Below are 22,431 nucleotides of genomic sequence, written 5' to 3' on the forward strand. Positions count from 1 at the left end.
GAAGATTGGAAGGTCTGCAGCTCCTCCCTTAACCTGCAAAGAGAAGGGTGCTTTCTAAGACGTGCTCCCAGGCATGGCCTTGACCATGTGAACCAAGTTCATCCTTGCCCCAGGGTCTGACTTCTACTTTACAGGCTCAGATGTAGTACCTTGCAAGGGTCCAGGAGTTGATGGGACTAACTAACTTGTCAATGAAACTGTTTTGACCATACAGTTCTGACCCTCTAGCTGTTTATCAGCTCCCTAGATAAAGCAAGCTCCTATAGCCTCCAGCTTTTACAGTGACTGTCCCTTGTGTCTTTTTCCTGACAGGCTTCTTGCCTCTGTGCTATCCCAGCCTTCTCGGAACCATTCAGCTTTTCTTTTTCATGTTATATTTATAATACATTCAACATAAAGCATTGACTGGGAGCAAAGCACTATAATAGGTGCTAGGGATACAGTGATAGGGACACATAGGCCAAGCACCATGATAGATGCTAGGGATACAGGTCCTAGGGATACAGGACAGGCAAGAGCCCTAGCCTTTGGGGACAGTCACCAGATTAGACAACTGATGATGCACATTATAATTACACTGGAGCTAAGTGCTGGGGAGGAAGGGTACAGGGAGTGGGGAGCTCCTGGGAGTGACTAAGCCAGGCCTAATCACTGTCCCACAATCTCTGCTTGTGGCATAGAATCCCCTCCTGTAGTTGTACACACAGGCAGTCTCCTTGCCTGGCATAACGAGGACAGCCTGAGCAGAAAGTCCAGTCCTTTTGAAAATGGTCCAGAGCCTTGTGATACCTAATAACGTAAGGCAGCATTTTGCTGACTTGGATCCCTGATGGCAAATGCTGCTGTGGTGGACATCCCAGGTCAGTGGTGATCTCCTCACATTCTGAAGGAACAGAGCTGGCCAGATGACATGGGAGGGTGGCAGAAGAGACGAAAGAAAAGGAGAACAGATGGTGATCATGCCATTACCAAGATCCATTATTGCTCGAGTTTTCCTTCTCTACCTTCTGCATGAGGCAGATACACCCTCAGTGCTCTCAGTGGAATCTCTCCTCCCAACACACACACACACACACACACACACACACACACACACACACACACAATTTCTCACTGATCTTTAGAGGAGCAGAACATTCTCTAGAGACTCATCTCTCAGTGGCTGTTCTAAGGGCAGTGGACTCTGAACATTGGTAGTAGTCTTCCTCCCTCCAGTGGAGAGAGAAGTCCTCCACCTGTAAACCCACAGTTGACCCCATCCCTCCACACCCCTCCACCCGCCTCTGTTGTTTACATTGAAGACATTTGGATAGTCAGGAGTTAGTCCCTTGGGCTGGCAAGATGGCCCAGGAGTCAAAATACTTGCCACACAAGTTTAGCGACCTGAGTTCAATCACTGGAACCTAAATAAAGTTGGATAGAGAGAACTGACTCTACACAGAGTCAGTTGTTTACACTCTTACGCCTAAACCTTCACACAAACTAGTGGTAATGAAACATAGTCTCCTATCTTTTATGACTCAATGCTATACATTTTTGCTTGACATTATCAAGAAAAATGATCATTTAGAACGGCCTTATAGGATGGGGTTGAGCAGAGACTACCTGAACAATGAGAGATCTGAACTTGTAAAGAAGCTTCCAGATGGTGACAAGAGGAATCCTAAGGGATAGTGCCCTCTCTCACTAGGGCTTGTACGGGGCAGGATCGCCAGGTGTGTGTGAGGTCACCAGGATGGACAGGGAACTCCTGGGAGCTAATCCTCACACCCATTTTCCTTGGGGAATTATCTGGGTCTTGGTGACCCAGGCAGGCTTTGTTTAGACCAGTTTTATATGGTCCCTTGAAGCCACCCTGGCTGACAAATCGTCCTGTCCCTAGTAGAAGGAAGCTCCTACCAATTCTGAAAGTCACATGAAGAGGCCCCGGAGACCCAATTCTGAAAAGCTTCCCCAATGCCTGAATCAGGACTTGCTTCAGGAGTCTTGTCACATCTGAATGTATTAAACTGTTCAAACCAACCCTCTGATGCAGCCCTGGCCTGACCTTCCTCCCTGTCTACATCAGCAGGAAGGGCAGTCTTGATTTAGGGGTTGGAAATAGCGATGTCAGAGTGAGATTGGTAGCAGTGGGGCCGGTCCTGCCCTTGTGTGACTCATTTCCTTTGTATAGACAGCCACTTAGTGCAGCCAGCCAGCTTCCTTGACTCTGCTCTCCCATGTTCAGGCATAGGAAGGCAGAGAGAGCTTACAATAGTGAAAATAGGAACTAAATATTCTCACAGGCCCTCTCACTCCAGATGTCCCAACTTCCCCTGTCAGTGAGCAGCTTCGGACTCACATAGTAGATGGGTGGGGGTGGGGGAGCAGGACCGCTCAGCAGGGTCTTCAAGGACTTGTTCAATGAGGGGAGTAGAATTAGAAGCAATAATTAGGGCTAAATCGCACCCACCACACCTCCCTCACCCCAAACCTCCAAGGCCAAAGAGCCTGAAGTGCTGGGACATCCGTATTTCCACCCGCAGAGAGAATTGGTTGCACCCTGTGCTTACATCTTACAAAGGAGCTGACTCAAAATGGGTCACAGAGATGTAAGAGCTAATAAAGCTCTTAGCAAAAACGTAGGAGTGAATCTTTGTGACACTGGCTTCAGCAGTAGCTTCTGAGATGAAGCAGCAGAAGCATAGACAGAAGAAAAACTGGCCAGATTAGGCTTTAAATTAAAACATCTCAGAGCTCCAGAGGCGCCATTAAGAAGGAAAACAGAAGCTGTGCATGGTGGCTCATGCCTGTAGACCCAGCACTGGAGAGCCTAAGGCAGGAGGCTAATCCAAAGCTAGACTGGGCTATACAATGAACTCTAAACCAACCTTGTCTATAGACACTGTCTCAAAAAGAGAAAAGGTGGGAGAGGGATAAATAAAAGGATAAAAGACAGTACATAAACTAGGAGAAATGATTGGTCAGTCAGATAGCCTGATAAGGTTCTGGTATCCAGAATCTGCCCAAAACACTTGTAATTTTTATTGGTTTCCTATAAAAAAGTGCCATAAATCGTATGGCTTAAAACAGCAGCTGTGTTTTCCTTACTTGTACTAGAAACTGAGTCCACAGCCAGATGTCAGCAGCATTGGTTCCTTCTACAGATTCTAAGAAATAATTTCTTCCCTGTCTTTCCCTTAGTTCTTAGATTTATTTATTTTATGTATGTGAATGCTGTATCTGATGTACACCTGCACACCAGCAGAGGGCATCAGATCACATTATAGATGATTGAGAGCCACCATGTGGGTGCTGGGAACTGAACTCAGTGTTCTTAACAACTGAGCCATCTCTCCAGTCCTCTCTTAGTTCTTAGTATTCTTGGCGTTCTTTGGCTTGTAGGTGGATCATTCCAATCCCTCCCTCCATCATCCCATGCTTCTCCCTCCACTTGACGTTTTCCTTTGTGTGTGTGTGTGTGTGTGTGTGTGTGTGTGTGTGTGTTCTCTTTTTGATTGTGAGGTCTGGCCTGGAACTTACGGTATAGACCAGGCTGCTATAGAACTCGCAGAGATCTACCTGTCTCTGCCTTCAGAGTTCTGGGATTAAAGGCATGCACCATTATGTCTGTCTCCTCTTCTTATAAAAACATCAGTACAAAACAAGTGCATCTGAACTAATTACATTTGCAAGGACTCTGTGTCTAAATAAGAACATATTCTGGTTAGGATTTCAGAAGGTTTTCTGGAGATGAGGATGAAAGTCAACAATATCAACAAAACCATAAACCCACTTAAAAAGAAAAATTCAAAGAAAAGATACTGATAACCAATATGAAAAGATGTTCTCTTGCCATTAGACATTAAGGAAATGCAAATCAGAACCACAGTGAGACAGCACTTCACAGATCAGCATGGCAGGAAGACTTAATGACAGACTAGAGCATTTAGAAAGAAACTGGAGGGCTGGCAAGATGATCAGCAGGTAAATAAAGGCTCTTCCCACTCAAGCCTGATCCCCAGTTTGATCCCCAGAGCCCACATAAAGATGGAAGGAGAAAACTGACTAAAGCTGTCCTCTGACCTCCATGTGCACGCCCTCCCTCCCCTGGTAATGTCAGCCTTGCACATTGCTGATGGGAATGTGAAATGACATAGCCACTTTGCAAAGCGCTTATTAGTCTCAAGCTAAATATGGAGTTTAAGCATGATCTACCCATTCTACTCCTAGGTGTATGTCCAAAAAAGGGGGCATGAGAGATAAACAGATCCACTGGCGGGTAGAAGGTCGATTTGTTTTGTGGGTGATGAAAGTATTCTAAACTTAGATGGTTGTAATCCTCTGAGTATACTGAAGACATGGAGTATCACACCCACTTTTAAAGTTGTATTCTATCTATGTGTGCGTGTGCATGCAGTTGCCCACAGTGGGCAAAAGAGGCTTCAGATCCCCTGGAGCTGGAGTTACAGCAGGCTGGGAGCCACCAGATGCGGATGCTGGGACCTTTGCAAGTGTAACGAGTGCTCTTAACTTCTGAGCCATCTCTCCAGCCCCAAGTACACTCATATTTTTATTATATGCAAACTGTATCAAAGCATTTTAAAACTCTTAAAAGACTGCCTATTTTTTTTTCTTACAGAAAGGCAAGAGCTGGATTTCTGAAGATGACTTCTGCCGACCTCCCCTGGAGCACACTCCCAAGAGTGCTTCAGATCTCTCCACATCTCCTTTGCAAGGGACTCCAGAGCCAAGGCCTGCTCTCCATAGGCATTTTTCCCAAGGACCAAGAAAGAGCTGTTCCCTGGGGGCCTTAGACAAAGCATGTGTTTCTTCAGCTGACTGCAGAAGTGCCCAGCCAGCTCCAGCAGCAGCGGTGACACACGACCATAAAAACTTCTGCGTGGTGCATCGGAGGCAGATGGGTAGGTGACTCTGTAGAGTCTCATCTCCAGGGACGGTGTCTTTCAAAGGCAGCTCTCAGTCCTCTTTGCCATTGCTAACAGGTAAAGTGCCCTTCCAGAGTGTAGAGGTGAGGTGTGCTGACAGTAGACACGTGGGCGAGCGCTTCCTGGAGAGTGCTGTGCTTGCACGGTCTCACTAGAGCAGCATCAGAACTGCCTGCAGGCTGCCCTGCTCAGGAGGCTCTCTCCGAGGGACCACCCAGCCAGGATACCTGTGCCTCCGTAAACAAGAACGAACAAAAGACCTGATTACAGAATATAAAAATACTTTTATTTTTTTTGTCTTTTGAAAAAGGGTCTTGCTTTATAGCCCTCCCTTGCCTAGTCCTTCTTTGTAGCCTCAAACTCACAGTTATCTTTGTGCATGCACTTCTGCAGTGCTAGGATTTCAGGTGTGTGCCGCTCCTAGCTTATATCATATATTGAAACGGAAATATTCTGTGAAATTCAGGACGCCCAGCTCAGTTCTATACAAATCTCAGCTGCTCAGTAGATAGATACAGGAGGTCCTCAAGTTTATAGATCATCTGGGTAACTTAACATAATCTTATTTCAAAAAAAAAATCAAAAGACACGCTGGGGATGTAGCTCAGTGATCAAACACTGACTTGAGGTGTGTGGCCCTAAGTTCAGTCTCCAGTACCATGGGGGAAAAAAACAACCAGAAAAAAACTAAACCAAGACATTTAGGACTGCAGAGTACTCACGACTCCTTCCATAACTCAGAGAAAAACCTCCCCAAAGGCCAGCTTTTCTAACGGCTTGTTCTAAGGACCTTTATCTTGGATGGTTCAGGGAACAGCCATAGCAGGGTTTATCACGCCAGCTGTCTATTCCACATGTTGTTTGTGGTGTGGCTTGATCTCCACACCCTGTACATTCCAGAAAGCATTAAATAATCCTGGCTTTAAGTTTCAGTAACCCTCAGAATGTTTTGGGTGGGTGGGTGGGTGGGTTGGTTGGGTAGTTGGTTGGTTGGTTTTCCCAATACAGGGTCTCACTATGTAGTGCTGGCTGTCCTGGAACTCACTGTATAGACCAGCTGGTCTCAGACTCACTGAGATCCGCCTGTCTCCGTCTCCCAAGTGTTGGGATTAAAGGCCTGTGTCACCAGGCCCAGGTTGGCCTGCAACTCAATTGTTCAACCTATGTTAGCCTCACATCTGCCACAGTCCTCCTGCTTTTTCTTGAGTGCTGAGATTATATGTACTAGTCTCCATAGCTACAGATTTCCCCTGTCATTGGTTTTATCTCTCATTTTCTGATGGTAGGGACTCAGCAGGAAATTGTGCCAAAGCCTGGTCTCCATGTTGGCTTCTCTTGGTTTGTCTCTGACGGCTGACTATAGTCTCTACCTTGGCCAGAGAATCAGTGCTTTATGTGCAGGCTGTGAGGTTCCCTGTCACTCTAGACCAGACTGGAAGAGAGATAACGTGTCTTTTAGACTCCTGCTTGGGGCTATGTCCAGAGAAGTAGGGAACAGTGAGTAGTGTGTGGCACACAGGTACTCACTTTCCTGCCCAGCCACTTATTCGTGCACATAGATATTTCTGTGAACGTGCCAGGTACTGTCTGTGATATGCCCAGCACTGCCCCTGGTGCTGAGAACAGTATCCTGTCTCTGAGACTTCCTCCCTACTCCTCGACCATCATAGTGTAGGAAAATTAACCAGTAAATGTTGTGTGGTCAAATGGTGATAATGGGGAATGATCAATAGTGGTCAGGGGGAGAGGAGTCTTCTTAAAGTGTGACAGAAGCCATCCTCACAGATGAGGTGGCATCCAGGTTGGGAAAGAGGAGGCCTGAGGTGATCTGCATTTCAAGCAAGGAGAAGAAAGTTAACAGGGATCATCTGAGAACACACTTGACACGTACAGGAAGTAATGATGGCCAGAGGCATTGGTAGAGGGTAGTGGATATGTCCTTGAGTGGTTTGTTTGCTAGTTTTGTGATGGAGACCAAGAAGCATGATGGTGGTTAGTGATGGGATCAAGAGGAAAGGTTTTTGAGTATGGAAGGAATGACAGCAACATGTGTGCTGATGGAAATGATCCAGTAGAGAAAGGAGAAAGGGGCAACAAGGGAAAGGAAACTTGCTGGAGAGATGTCCTTGTCCTTCAGCACATGGAGGGAGGGATTGGCCCCAGCAGAGGCAGTTGGGAAGTGTGGGCACAGATGCTGGGGGGGAAGGGTAGTGCGGTAAGGAGGCCCATGGAGGAGTCTGGGCACCTCCATCTTTCCAATGAAATGTTGGAGATAGGTCACCAGCGGAGGAGAGGACAGCTGCAGATGTGCAAAAAACTGTTCCTTCTAGTTTCATGTCCCGTTTGAAGGTGGCAGGCCAGCTTCTGATGACCGTCATTCTCCCATGGAGGAACACTGGGCACCAGTTGTGGCTTTGAATTATAAAGGGACAGGCCCATAGTCTAAAGTGCCTCTTTTCTTCAACTAGGCCTATCTAACCCATTCCGGGGCCTCTTGAAGCTGGGAACAGTAGCCCGAAGAGGAGCCATGGGCATCTGGAAGGAATTCTTTTGTGAGCTGTCCCCACTGGAGCTCCGCCTCTACCTGAGTGATGAGGAGCGCACCTGTGTGGAAAGCTGCTCCCTGCTGCGATGTGAGGCTGTGGGGCCAGCGCATAGTGATGGACGTTTTGAGCTGGTTTTCTCTGGCAAGAAGCTGGCACTCCGTGCCTCCTCCCAGGATGAGGCTGAGGACTGGCTTGACCGTGTGAGGGAGGCTCTGCAGAAGGTGCGGCCTCAGCAGGAGGATGAGTGGGTGAACATCCAGTACCCAGAACCACCTGAGGATGCCCCAGAGGCTCCACCAGACAGCCTCCCCCCTAACTCAACCCATCTCCCAGAGCCTGCAGGTGCCCAGGGCATGCAGTTAGACTGGACATCTGTCCACATTCCGGAGCCAGATGCTATCCAAGAGTCCCTTTTGTACCTGTATGCAGACCGGACCTGGGTCCCCTATATCTTTTCCCTGTCCTTAGAATCTCTGAAATGTTTCCGTGTGAGAAACAACGAGAAGATGTTAAGTGATAGCCATGGAGTGGAGACCATCCGAGACATCCTGCCAGACACCAGCCTTGGGGGCCCAGCGTTCTTCAAAATCATCACAGCCAAGGCCGTTCTGAAACTGCAGGCCAAGAACACTGAGGAAGCCACCCTGTGGAGAGACTTGGTCCGCAAGGTGCTGGCATCTTACCTGGAGTCAGCCGAGGAGGCTGTGACACTCGGGGGGAGTCTAGATGAAAACTGTCAGGATGTGCTGAAGTTTGCCCACGGGGAGAATGGCTTCCTGCTACGGTACCTTGTGGCCATCCCCACGGAGAAGGGCCTCGACTCCCAGGGCTGTTTCTGCGCAGGTGCTGATGCACTCTCCCACCCTCCCCAGCTGCCTGTGTTCTTCTTTCTGTGGGGTCCCCACCAAGCCTTCATCCCTCCCGTATATGATACAGCAGATGTGCTTGCACTGCAGCCCCTGCTTCCTCATAGTGCCCTCTGTGAACACCCCTGCCCTGTCTCTTGACACCTCCTAACCCTGGATGGCCTCCTAGTGCTGGGTGGGACCTGTGGGTGGCAGGCAGTCCTGCTTCCTGGGCCCTTCTGTCCTTCCTGCTTTATATTATTGCTACACTGTCTATGCTTCTGTTGCAAGGGTCTAGGACCCTTCCAAAGCATGTATGCTTGCATGCTTTTTGTAAGGCGTGCTATTCATTGCTATTCAATAGGGCGTCTGTACTGATGGAAGTGTCTGGGTCTGTGCCTTCCAACTGTAGTTACAGGTTACATATAATTGAGGATGACCTTGAACTCTTGGTCACATTTTACCGTGCCCCACCAACACTTTTTTTTTTTTTTTTTTTGAGATAGTGTTTCACTATGTGGCTAAAGCTGGTATTGCATTCTGCCTCAGCCCCCTAAGTCATGGGATTGCAGGCATTTGTCACCACCCTTAGTTGGCTTTTCTGTCCTCTTATGCATATTATTCCATGTGAAGGGTTGTGCTGTGTTGCTATCACCACGGGATCTGATCCTGTGCAGGCCACACGGCCAGATACTTCATTTGGATTATCTTTTTCTGGTAAGTACATCCTTGTAGAGTTAGGGGCTATTTTCTCTTTTTATATTATAGGTAAGGAAAGCTAGTATCTTGTCCAAGCTCCTAGTATGTGCAAGAAGCAGAATAGATGATTGTGTCCCAGAACCTGTGCTTATTGGTGTGACACTAGAGGCCTCCCAGTTTCATGATGTTCTGCTGTCTGCCTTCCATTGATACTCTTCCCACCTATCCCCCAGACACCAAGTCCAGTGGAGCTGTCAGCTGCCCTGTTGCAAAAGAATGGAGCATAAACTGAGGTGATCAGGTAGAGCCCAGGGGACCATAGAGAAAAGCCTGCTTCAAGTGCCTGGAAGGAAGTGGCCTGTGGCAAGCCCTTGGAGGGTGGGCTGAGCAGAGCTTCCTGCAGAAAACACCTGCAAACCTCTGCCTGCTCCAGCACTCACAGATCACACTTGAGGAGGAGGCCCCTGTGTGTGGGTGTGAGGATTCTGAGGAGAACTCTTCCTGTGGCTGTCACCTCCAGCCTGCCATCTGAGACCAATAAACCCAGGAAGTTCAGGCTTTCCACACCACGGCACCATCCAGTGGCCAGGAGGATGCCAACCAATAATATCTGTGTTAGAATTCATAGTTTAGGGGGTACTTGTATTGTTTACACTCATAATGACCTCACAAAACAGCTGTCAGATAAGTCAGTAAAACAGAATCTTAGGGAAACTGGGTGATGGTCAGGATGAGGCAGCTGACCAGCAAGAAAGCTAGCTCTTAGGTCCTGAGACCAAAGACACCTTTTCCCCCCATGCCAGTGGGAGGCAGGGCATGCTTAAGGAACTCCCGACTCCTGACTGTCCCTGCTCTCTGCTGTAGAGGAATTGCTGATCAAACAGCTAAAGCTGTCAGATGCCCACTGTCCTGAGATGTGCATAGGATCAAGCAGACACTATCTTATGTCTAGGTCATGCTGTTCCTGCTGGCTTCCACATCTACTTCCATGGCCAGACCCCTCTCCACAGCTCCGTCACTGCTGGGCAGGGTCCTAGCTCTGTTGCTTTTATTTCTGATTCCCGGTGGAAAAGTAGCAATGCAGGTTGGCACTGGGGAGCAGGCAGTGGAGCCAGTAAACAGAGGTGGCTTTGTGACCAACCAAGCCCAACTGTGAGCTATCGCTATCTGTGTGACACCTATCCACTTACTCTTCCTGCGACCTGACAGAGGTCTTCCTGTGAGTTTGTTCTGAGACAGGTTCTTACTGTGCAACCCTAAGCTGAGCTCAAACTCAACCCTCCTATTCAGCCTCCGAGTGCTTCCACACCCAGCAATGGTTTAATAGTGTGCTGTCACGATGGACAGTTTTTCCAGGTGTGGTGGTGCACACAGTTCAGGCCCTTGATCCCAGCACTTGGGAGGCAGAAAACAGGCAGAGCTCTCTGAGTTCAAGACCAGCCTATCCCACATGGTAAGACCCTGTCTCAAAAAAGCAACAAAGACAGTTTTGATGAGTGATTAAAAAATTATATCTGTATTTATTGAGAGAGAGAGAGAGAGAGAGAGGAGGTCAGAGGAATTAGTTCTGCTCTTCTACCATGTGAGTTCCAGGGATCAAACTCAAACTTAAGTCATGAGGCTTGGTGACAAGCGCCTTTTTGACCATCTTGCCAGCCCATTGTTGATTGTTATCTTTACATTAGCAAGCCTTTCCCAGTAGAGCAGATTCCGTGCTACATGAAGCTGACATTCAGGTCTTTCCCACTTCAGCAGAATTCCTATTACGTGAAGCTGACATCAGCAGCTTCCCACTGCAGAAGATTCCATATTGCATGAAGCTGACTCTGTCCCCACTCTTCACTCCTCAACCATCCATTTCCCTAGGCTGCTCCCGGCAGATCGGCTTCTCCTTCATACGACCCAAGCTCTGTGCCTTCTCTGGCCTGTATTACTGTGACTTCTGCCACCAAGATGATGCCTCAGTGATTCCAGCCAGGGTCATCCACAACTGGGACCTCACCAAGCGACCGGTAAGTCCGTAGGCCAGGCTGCCCTGGCCACATAGAGCTGCTCACTGATGGAGGGACATTCTCCCCTAGGCTGCTGCTGTTGGTCTATTTGGAGAACTTTGGCTGTAGGGAAGTCCGGATCACCAGTTCAGGCCCTGAAATGTGGGTCTGAAAGTTTGGTGCCTATCTGCAGCCCTTGAACTCTGCCTTGGTTCCCAGTGGCCACCTGAGGACAGTACCTTGGAACTAACATAGCAGCAGAGCTGTTCAAGACACTGGCAGTAAGGTTGGTCAGGGCGGGCTGGAGAGATGGCTCAGAGGTTAAGAACACTGGTTGTTCTTCCAAAAGTCCTGAGTTCAATTCCCAACATCCACATGGTGGCTTATGACCATCTATAGTGAGATCTGGTTCCCCTTTGTGTGCAGGAACATATGCAGCCAGAATGCTGTTTTAAATAATAAATCTTTTTTTAAAGGGGGGCTTTGGTCAGGGGGAAAGTCTGGATGGAATAGGTTGGATACACTAATGGATGGATGGACTAATATACAGATAGCTGTGTAGCCAAATGGGCCAGCCAGCAAGCTGCAGCCCTTAGATAGTCAGCCTTGCTTGTTATGATTCTCTAGGGCCAACTGCACTTTGCTGAAACAGGAAAGGGAAAGTATTTTTCTAGGTCATATAGTGTGGTTATTGCTTGACACCTACAGCTTAGAGAAGCCCAAAGACAAGTCAAAATTGGGTGTCATTACTGAAGATAACCACTATTCAGGATTTTTAAAAATTTATTACAATTTATTTGCTTTGTATCCCAGCTGTGACCCCCCTCCCTTGTCTCCTCTCTCCTCCCAATCCCACCCTTCCTCCCTCTTCTCCCCCTTTCCTAGTCCACTGATAGGGGAGATCACTATTCAGTTTTTAACACTATTCAGTTTTAACACTATTCAGTGTTTCAGCTGTAAAATGGCAATGCTAATTTTTAGAGTATTTTGGGAGATAGCCTTTTCTATGTACTTGTTTACATAAGCATCTGGGCATTTTGTTTATTTAATATTCTATATTGGATACTTTTATTATTAATTATGTGAGTCTGTTCTCTTCTGCCATGTGTGTCCTGGGGATTGAAATGGTTCATCAGGCTTGGAGGCAGAGTCCTTACCTTCTGAGCCGTCTTTTTTTGTTTGGTTGGTTTTGGTTTTGGATTTCCAATTTCTCTGTGCAGCCCTGGCTGTTCTACAGAACTCACTCTGTAGACCAGGCTGACCTCAAACTCACAGAGATCTGCCTGCCTCTGCCTCCCCAGTGCTAGGGCTAAAGGCGTGTGCCACCACCATGGGCCTCTCCTGAGCCCTCTTGATGGCCCTTGGGCACCTTTATTATGTATAAAATACTTCTGAAGGAGATTGCTTGCTTGTGGTACCTCATAGTGCCTGTCAACAGTACCTTTCCTTCCTGGAAAGCATAGAAACACAAGACTGTTTGCTTGTCAGAGCCTAAGACTGCACAGTCTTGGCTTTGAATGTGCCCCACAGTGTAGGGATAGTGACTCTGAGGCAATTTATCTCCTGGTCTCCACCCCTGCATTAAGTATTCAGCTATGCAGAGGAGAGTAAACCTCAAAATGCAAAGATGCAAGGAGCCCTTTAATAGTAAGACAGCTCTCCTAGCCTGATACCTCTGTGGAGCTCCTCATTCACTGCTATAGTCTTTATACATCATCGTTTCCCTCACTGGGACATTGCAGTCCTGTTCTAGGTGCTTCTGGGACCAGGAAATAGCCACTCCTTCCTCACCAGTCACTGGCTTGGGAAAGACAGGAAAATTCAAAACAGAAGGCAGTTGGCCCAAGGATCTAGGACTCCATTGTTCGCTGCTATTGCACTGGCTGACCCACTTGTATTGAGATCCAGCTGGCACCTGGCAGAACATCAGCCCAGGACCAAGTTTCTGCTTTTGCCTGGCTCTTTCATGCCCGCAGGATACGAACAGCCTCTGGGGAGCATGAAGCCCTGTGGCAGAGCTGGAGCAGCACACATTGCTGCATGTTGTTACAACTAAGCCTCACCCAGGGCCAGAGGCGGAGTTCTGGGGAGAGCTGAGCTCAGCCTAGAGAGTAGCATTGACCACAGCCACCAGAGTTAGCCACTGGGCTTTGCGCAGGCTTGGGGGCTGTTACCTCAGAGCTCTGGCACATGGGAAATGAAATTATCTATGCTGGGGTGAAGGTGATAGCTGCTGGCTGTTGGGAGAGAGGAGGTCAGAGGTCTCTTCTGTCCCCAAGTATAGGGGCAGCTCTCCTGGGGATCCCATTATGCATTCCCTGACCCTCAGGGACCAATGGGACGAGGGTAGGCTCTTCCACTGGAGTGCCAGCAGCTCCCATTTACTGAGGGTGTGCAGCATGCCACGCCCGATGCCAAAGCTTATGTCTTTTAGTCTAAACTTGAAATAATGTCATGAAGTGTGTTTTGATTTTCCTGCAGCAAACCTTACCACAGGGAAGAGAGTTTATGGCAGCTCCATGTGGAGAGATCATGCCTTCAGGCCTCTGCCAACCACAGGCTAGTTAGATAAGTCAATTTAGCTTCTCTGAGGCTGTTTCCCTCATCTATGCAACAGGCACTGCCACTTCCCGCTGAGGATGGCCTTGAGGATGAGAGAATACAGAGGGATCATTCAGCTCTAGAGTGGAAAGTGCTGGCACTTGAGACTCTGTTAGGCTGTCCTGAAGTGCTGGCAAGAGCTGAGGGCACTTGGGAATGTCATGGAGCTCTGTCTGTTCAGTAGCTTCCTGTAGCTGGAACTTGATGGCAGCGGAGTCACCTGGTTCCTGAGTTAGAGCGCATGTTTCCTGTAAGCAGGAAAGGGAGGCTGGGAGGACAGGAAAGTGTGGAAAAAGTCTGTGAGGCCCACAGAGAGGGGATCCCTTCCTTGTCTCAGCATGGTCAGACTCACACAACAGGGTTTGAGAGTCAGACTGGTTTTGGATATTGACTTGACCATCCTCTGAGCTGTGTGATCTTGGTCAAGTGACCTCAGTTCTCTGACTTTATTGCCTGGTCCGTAACTTGAAGAAAGTCCCACTCAGTGTGGGTGGGCCACATGCAGGTTTGAACTAGGTAACACAGCATCCGGCCAGAGGCCTTGGCTGAACAGGCGAGGGCTTTGTGGATTTTCCCAGGTCTGCCGGCAGGCCCTGAAGTTCCTGGCACAGATCCGGGCCCAGCCCCTTATCAACCTGCAGCTGGTGAACGCCTCCCTGTATGAGCACGTGGAACGCATGCACCTCATTGGCAGGAGCCGGGAGCAGCTGAAACTTCTGGGGGACTACCTGGGCCTGTGCCGAAGTGGCGCCCTGAAGGAGCTGAGCAAAAGGTGAGCACTCTCCATGTGCACGGGCACATGTGGGCACACACTAGCCAAAGCCTGACAGTGTGTCCACTTGGGAGATGCCACAGCTAAGCTGGGAACTTCCCACCGGGCCAGAAAACCACTGCACCCTTTGAACGTAGCTTGTGGTCTCGTTCATCCATATGGCCATTCATTGGTCTAACAAAAGTGTATTGAGAACATTCGTTCCAAGCGCCTGGAGAAACAGGTGAATACCGTACTGAGTGAGGCAGACCCAAGGCCTCCCTTCAGGAAGCCACTGATCTGGTGGGAGGCAGGTGATCCCCAGCACCTCCAACCAGGGGCAAAGTGTGGGAGACAGGAAGGATGCTCCAGATGTACAGAGGAGACACATCTGACCAGAAGGACAGGAACTCACATCAGGAAGACTTCCTGAAGGGAGCAACTTCTGAAATGAGACCTGAAAAGTAAACAGAAGTTGAAGAGGGAAGGAGGAAAGGAAGAGGGTTGGCAGGGGAGTGGCATGCATGTCCATGGAAAGCTCAGGGAGAGTGCGCTTTGGCCAAAAAAGAAAAGGAAGTAGGCAGCATGGTGAAGGGCAGAGCAGAGAAGGATGCTAGCCTGGCACATCCCTTGGTTACTTGCTGTTATCCTTGGCAGCATTCTCTCCAGATCATGTACAGCGTGTGCAATTGGCAGCACTCGGGAGACCCCTCTAAAAATCCCTTGCTATTCAGAGCCTGAGTCCTCTGGTACTCAAGGGATGGGGGGGTGACCTGGACCTGAGGATAGTCTTACTCTCTGTGACTCTCTGTGACTGCCTCATGCACCACCAGGCCCTACACTCATGGCCAAAGATGTGGTTCTTGAGAGGCAGTTCTCTCTGGGGGCCTTCAGGAGGGCAGGCCTGAAGATGCATTGCCCAGTATGGATTTCCTATCTGCTTTGCTGGATCTCTGGAGACCAGAGGTGCCTACAGACTGTCCTTCCCTAGGAGGTAGCACAGGGAACACTGTTTGAGCATGTCTCCCCAGGCCCAGGCATACTTCAGTTCTCCCAGAGGTGGCCTGCACTGTGCCTTGAGGGTAGGTATGTCCAGTAATGGTACCCTGGCTCCTGGGTAGGGCAGAGGGGAATGCTGGTCCTGTTCTGCCCAGAACAGCCAATGATCCCCTAGAGTTTTACCTTCTTCCATAGGCCTAGAAGAACAGACAGCCTTTTGGGGACTCTGCCACATAATATCAGCCCAGTACCTGGGTCTCCTTTTCCCTTGAAGCTGACCCATTTTTTTCCTTTCAGAGATTCCATGGGCCAGAGCTCCAAAGAATTTGTAAAATTCTTTGTGTGGGAGAAAAGAGTAAAATCTCTGTGTGGGAGAAAAGTCCACTGGCCTCTCTGGCACCCACAGAGACCTGAAGGTCTGTGTGGATGGGTGACTATGGTGTGGCTTCTGAGTGCTGCCCCATTTGCTCTTCTTATCTGCTGATTTGTTTCCAAGCAGCCTTTGGTCGGTGTCAGGCAGGCATCTCCATCTCCCTGACTACTGTCTGCACCTTGGCACAGGCCTACAAAACTGCCTGTTTGAGGGCAGGCCATGCCTGTGGAACTTCTATCTTACTTAAACGTTATGTGTGTGTGTGTGTATACATATGATATATGTGACAGGCCCATGAACATGAGTGCAGAGGCCAAAGGATTGTCCTGCTCACTGACTGACTTATTCATTGGAAACAGTCTTTCACTGGACCCAGAGCTTGCCATTCCTTGGCTAGACTGGTTGGCCAGTGCATCCCAGTGCTCCTCCTATCTTTGTCCCTCACAGTGCTGGGATTGCAGCCACACCCAGCAATTTTACATCGGTACTGAGAGCCTAACTCAAGCCCTCATTTCTGTGCAGCAGAAGTTCCCTTTTAGAGGAACACAGCAAGAGAAAGTGTGGGAGCAGCTCCTGCCTGACCTAGACCACTGCATGGCTCCAGGAAGTACTGTTTGTGCCCTGAGCTTATTTACCCATCCATAAGATGGACCACTGGTCTTGGTTATATGGTCTTCCTGAGTTTTGCTGAGGGCCACATGAAGGGCTCACTGTCCTGAGGAAGGGTTCCCAAGGCAGCCTAGCAGGACCTTAGGAAGGCCAGGAAGCCAGGAAGGCCCCAGGAAGTTAATATAGGAAGGCTGGCCAGAGAAGCATGGGGCTTAGATGAAACAGGTAAAAAACGCTGGCCACCCAGGCAAGTCTCCCAGATCACCTGGCCTTGGTAGACTCCCTTGGTTTCAGTTACCTTTGTTTCAGAGCACTGAGAGGGGTCTCCTCATTGTACAGGTAGGGAAACTGGGGCCCAGGCCAATCTGTGCCCATCTCTCTGTATGCCCTTGACCAAGTCTTACAGAAAAATCAGTTTCAAGGCCACACTGAGAATGACAGGCCAAGGGTACAATGACTCCCAAGGCAGGCCCTGGGCCTGCTGGCTCCTATGACTGGACAGAGGAAAGATGACAGGGAAAAATATCCATCAAATCAGCCCCACCCTTCCTGCCAACTCAGGGACAGTCTTTGTACCCCCACCCCTGTTTTCCTGGCTGTAAATGGCAGCTTCCTGTTCCCAGAAAGCTAGAGACTCACTGGGGGCAAATTGGAGTCCTCAACCACACAGTACAATGTGGCCAGCTTGGCTGTGTGAGTTTCACCATTCTAGCTCCAGATTGGGTTCCCAGGGGAATCAGAACTAAGGCGGTTGGTAGGGCATGGCCAGTATCCCAGGTGCCTGACACTGTCCTGTCCCTAGATGTCCCGAGTGTCCAGATAGGACCCCACACTTCCCCTCACAGTAGTATCCACACAGGTGGTCAGTCAGGTTCTGTGCCAGGGATTTTCTCCAAGTGTTTTCTCTCCATCCCTGAGGATGTGACCCAGGGTCCCTGCCACTGGTCCTGGGCAGGGCTGTTGTCCCGTCTTCATCTTTTGCTCCTCAACCCTGAAATAAGATCTGCTTTGCCTAGAGTGTGAATCAGTTCCTCTCTCAGCTCAGGGAAACTAGATACTTGACCATGACTGGGTAGGGGTGGAGGGATGGGTGGTTGTGGGGCAGCAACTACATCCATGTTTTTCTGTCCTCAGAACTGTTCTAATGGTGGCACTGACTCAGTGGTGGGGGGGGGAAGGGGTAGGATACAGATACAGGCCAGACTCCTATGTTCAAGCTATAGCTCAGATTCTTAACTCTGTGACCTCAGGCAAGTCATTTAACCTGTGTTTCCTGTCTTCTCAAGATGGGAGTTAAAATCTGGACCGGCTTCACAGGATTACCACAAAGACTAGATACTTAGCCCAGTTCCTGGTACCAAGTGTCAGCGCACATCATCCTCATGCCCATGGCTTGTTAGTCATGTGTTTACTGTGTCCTGATGAGTTCAGTGGATTATTTAACCCTCAAAACAACCCCATGAATCAACGGGAGGCTGCCTGAGGTTCAGGGTTCCTTGGCTTGCCCCAGGCACTGGGGGCTAACCAGTGTTCCAGGGAGCTCGGGCGGGAACCCTTGGCCTGCCGGGTAACCCAGACCTGTGTTGCTGGCTGGTGGGCAAGGCTGGGGAGAAGAAAACCAGAAACCAGAGGCCTGACCGTGAAGCCCTTCTAAGGAAGTGCTTGTGTTGTCTTTTCAGGCTGAGCCACAGGACTTATCTCTTGGAGTCTCCTCACAAATTCAGTGTTGCGGACCTCCAGCAGGTGAGCGTGCTATGCTCCCCACCCCTAAATCTTGGACTCACTAGAAGGTTCTTAATCCTGAAGAAATCACAGAGAAGTTACACCTGTAACTCACTGGGACCCTGCAGCAGTCTTCAGCAGTTCACCCTTCGGAATAGTCTCCTGTCCTCCACCACCTGACTAACCAGGGGCTCCAACACCCCAAGGGTGAGAGCAGATAGACCTTTCCTCCAAGGACAACAGAGTAGGTTCGGGTCCCATCCATAAGTCCCATACCCCAGTGACCGCAGGTGCAGACGGATCCTCCATCGAACAGCCTGATGCAGGGAGGTCTCCTGCCCATATGGAACCAGGGGGGTTCTGAGGTAGGTGCTGTGGTGATGCAGTGGAACCACCTAAGACCGGTCTCCACTTGCTCCTGCAGATTGCAGAGGGGGTGTATGAAGGATTCCTCAAAGCCCTGATTGAGTTCGCCTCCCAGCATGTCTACCACTGTGACCTGTGCACCCAGCGAGGCTTCATCTGCCAGATCTGCCACCACCACGACATCATCTTTCCCTTTGAGTTTGACACCACAGTCAGGTACGAGGAATACACAGCCAGCTACCCCACAACCATAACCTGACCCAGTATCCCTGGCAACCCTCACCCTGTTATGCAGGGATATAGTGAATACCACATCTGCTCGGCCAGTGCCGGGGGAACTGTGCCTGCCCACAGCTGCCCCAGCTCACAGCCTCTACCTCCTACCCCCATTACCTTAGAAAAGGGATGGCTGTTGCCTCTTGAAGCATGGTGTCCTTGACTCAGTCTACAGATGGGTTGAGGGGTTGACAGTATATCCCTGGCCCTAGAGCACTAGCCTAAGGCTTGGCTAAGTGGGCACCTGGTAGTTGGTGTCTACCAGGGCCTCAGCTGCTGTAAGTGGTAATTCTTGCCACCCATTTCTGCACAGCATTAGAAGCCCCTGAACACGGGTATATACACTGCAGTCTTCCCTCACCCCAGAAGACTGAGCTAGGGGTGTCCTCCTCTCACCTTCAGCAGATAAACCAGCCAATGTCAGCTCTGAGCCTGGGCTCTTGTTTAACTACTTTAAAGATTCACAAAAAGTCATGTAAACAATCAAGCGGCACGTGCAAGGAATGAAGAAAGACAGTATCAGCAGGCATGGGGTCTTATTAGTGTCTGAAATGCTTTCCAAGAGAACTGGAGGGCGGCACATGTGGGTGCAGGCTGCAGACAGAATACGGCCCCAGGCGTGCCTAGATGGCCAGCACCAGCAGTACCCAACACTCTCTTCTCAGGTGTGCTGAATGCAGAACTGTCTTCCATCAAAGCTGCCAGGCTGTGGTGAGGAATGGCTGTCCCCGCTGTGCCCGCCGGCGCAAGTACCAGGAACAGAACGTTGTCAGCTAACCCTGCTGTCCTGACCTCCTGAGGCATCCACCTGGGCTTGTCATCTGCTTAGGCTTCTCTGTCTCCCTCTAAGGAAGACTCTCAGGTGTGCCCAGAGCTCTAGCCTCCAGAGAAGGCCCAGGAAGTCCCAGCGATGTCCCTTGGCCACTCAACTACTCTTCTGCTCCAGGAGGAGGGACTCCACTAGGTGCCTCTGCATAGGGCCTTTCATCAGGCCCGGCTTACCTGTCATGGCACCTCTGTTAGGGCTGTTCATACACTGTGGAAATAAGGCTTGGTGAGCATTTTCAACTCACATTCCTGATTAAAAGGTCTAGTTTTTTAAGGTGTCCCCCCCCCCTTCATATTTAAACAGAAAATATTTTTTTATTCTTGACCTACTCAAGTCACCTAAGAAACTCAACCCATCATCTGAGCAGGTGGGCAAGAGCAACCCCAGCCCAGAGGCAGGCGTGGAGCTGGTTGGACAGGCCTTTGTGAGGTCAGCCTGTCTGTGGACTGGGTGCCTTTCCTTTGCTCTTTCTGGCACATACTGCCTAGAGCACAAGTACTATGTGCCAAATGGCCCATCATTGCAAGGCTGGTCAGTTTCAGCGACCACCTTTCCCTCTCACCTTCATGCTCTCACCTGGAAAGCCCCCTACTCTGTCAGAGCCCCTAGGTCCTTCTGGCCTGGGAGCACAGCACAGCAGGAGCAGGGAAATGACCAACACCAGCACTGTCAGCACTTTGAGCCTTCCTTGTTGAGGAAGGCCACAATCTTGCCCACCTCATCCCCATGCCCTCCTTAGCCCTGTAGGGTAGAGTAGGCTAGACACAGAGAGGCTCTAAGCTCCAGCTGTGGGGAAGAGGCTCTGTCCTTCAGCTGTATAGAGGGATATGCCCAGAAGCTGCCCTGCAGATGCTTTATCAACCCTGTTGTCAAAGCCTTTAGTTCATAAAACTTCAGTTTTCACCTCTCCCAGAAGGACACTGAAGCACCCAAAGAACTTCCTGGGAGCAGGGTTGTCTTTAAGAGGCTCTCAGGGCTGGTGGCAGCGTCCTGGAATTGTTCTTGAGGTGATTTTCATAGCCTTAAGGCATTTAGGGGAGTAGGGATATGCTATGCTACCCTCACTTCTGGGCCCTGCAGCCCCTCTATCCATCACAGAGCACTCAGATTAGAGCCAGAGGCCTTAGCAGGAATGGAGAGCCTCCCTGGAAATGTGCCTCATGTCTAGAGAAGAGGTATCCCCACCCTCCGTGAGGTGAAGGAGCTGAGTCACCTGAAGCTTGAAGAATTGTGCAATAAAACAGAGGAGGCAGTAGGCAGGTGGCATAGGCTGCCACATACTTCATCTGTCCCCATCATGGAAGACAGTGCTCACCAGTGGTTGAGCACCAAAGCTTCCAAAACCACCCAGTGTACCCATATCTGCACCCCACAGCCAGCATTAACACTTCCCCCAAACTACAGCCTGACTGGAGCCTCCTTTTGGATCCTGAATGGGCAGGAGTCTGTCCCCTTGGACCTGTTACCTGAGTGTATTCCAGAACCACTTAGGAAGCATGGTCCTTCCACTGCCTGGATTGTGAGCATTAGAGCTGGCCCTCGCCCCTTTACTAAGCTGCTAATGTGCTCAAATGAGACTCACCTCCCACCAGAAGAAAGCTCACGTGAACCTCAGCACTGCTCACACTATTTTAAAAATGTTCTTTTATGCAATATTCTGACAAGTGGGCCTTGGCAATGTAGGGAAGAAGCTGCTGCTGTGTGGTATTTGAATGATTTTACAGTAAAGACCTGATCTTTCTAATAAAAATCTGGCTTCTGAATCTCAACCCTGCGGCTGCTGGGGAGACACCAGCCTTCAGACCCACTCCTGGTAATCTTAGCACTAGGCTTTTTAGGGCCCCTGAGCACACTTCCCAGGCAAAGCAGCAGGGGAAAAGAGGTAAGTGACAGCATTTAGGGGATTCAGGTTGCCCTGAGTGGAGGTGGGGGTGGTCAGATTTCCATCTCTCCACTATATCAACTGAAGCTGACTTTCTGTCTTAAATGCCTGGACACAGTTTTCTCTCTCTCTCTAACACACACACACAACCTGTCAAATCTCAGGACCTGAATCTGGGCATGGAATGGGGCTCAGAGAGAGCAAACAAGGAGAGCAGAGCCTGGCTCTTGGACTCCTGGATTAAAGGCTCAAGAGACCTGTCTGCCTGTCTGCTGCTGGCTTTCCCCAGAGGATCCAGGAGAGAAGCCTCCCACTGCTCATGTTAGAACAAAGGAAGGAAACAGACTAGGGAAACCAGGTTGCAGGAAAGTGGGACAGAAAAAGACAGCATTGCAGGCTTCCTGACCTTCAGGACATTCAGCCAATGAATGGGGTGCTCCTTGGCCATCCATGAGCCAGACTCTCCAGGGGCCTAGGCTTAGAGAAAGGGAGGAGGAACTGGGTTTGGAAGTTGGGGAAGACAGGCCCAGGAGAGGGTCCTGACACTTGAGCAGATGGTGCCAGTCTTTGGCTCAGTCTTTCCACCTTCAGCACAGTGCCTCTGAGGGCATTTCCCCTTCCTCCCCTCTGTCTAGAGGGGGATGGGAAAATTGGAGTTCTCATCCCCAGAAAGCACCGCCTGTGATGAAAGTAACAAATTAATAAAGTACATGTGCTTACCATCACTGCGTTCAGTGTATCTCATTTAACCTTCCCAGCAAGTGTACAAGGTAATGGTTGGAAGCGAGACCCAGTAAAGCAGTACCCTAAATGCCAGCTTGTGGCAGAGTTCAGCATCAGGCTGCTGTACCCCCGGACAAGGACCTAGGTGGCTGGCCCGATGGCTAGGGCAATAGGGACAGACGAGGTAAGGCAGAGGGAAAGAGCCCATCCACCTTCCCTGGTGTATCCTAAGATACCACAGTGTGGACAAGACTAAAGTCAAAATGTGGAAGGAGATACGGGGGTGGGGTA

The 22,431-nt window shown here is 49.8% G+C and overlaps 1 protein-coding gene across 2 annotated transcripts in view; it reads left to right on the top strand.

The window, feature by feature from the left end:
- Plekhm1 (pleckstrin homology and RUN domain containing M1) overlaps positions 1–21,285 on the top strand; it is a 49,257-nt gene extending 27,972 nt beyond the window's left edge. The window contains exons 6-12 of one of the 2 annotated variants that reach the window (XM_021631901.2): positions 4,622–4,904; positions 7,397–8,317; positions 10,885–11,030; positions 14,189–14,382; positions 18,022–18,085; positions 18,489–18,646; positions 19,372–21,285. In XM_021631901.2, coding sequence (XP_021487576.1) covers positions 4,622–4,904; positions 7,397–8,317; positions 10,885–11,030; positions 14,189–14,382; positions 18,022–18,085; positions 18,489–18,646; positions 19,372–19,483 — 1,878 coding nt within the window. In that variant the 3' untranslated portion in view covers positions 19,484–21,285. The remainder of the gene's footprint in view (positions 1–4,621; positions 4,905–7,396; positions 8,318–10,884; positions 11,031–14,188; positions 14,383–18,021; positions 18,086–18,488; positions 18,647–19,371) is intronic. The other variant, XM_060386591.1, reaches the window with a different exon arrangement.
- Positions 21,286–22,431: the final 1,146 nt, after the last annotated feature.

Source organism: Meriones unguiculatus, chromosome 7 (genome assembly GCF_030254825.1).
Source record: "Meriones unguiculatus strain TT.TT164.6M chromosome 7, Bangor_MerUng_6.1, whole genome shotgun sequence".
Lineage (NCBI taxonomy): Eukaryota > Metazoa > Chordata > Mammalia > Rodentia > Muridae > Meriones > Meriones unguiculatus.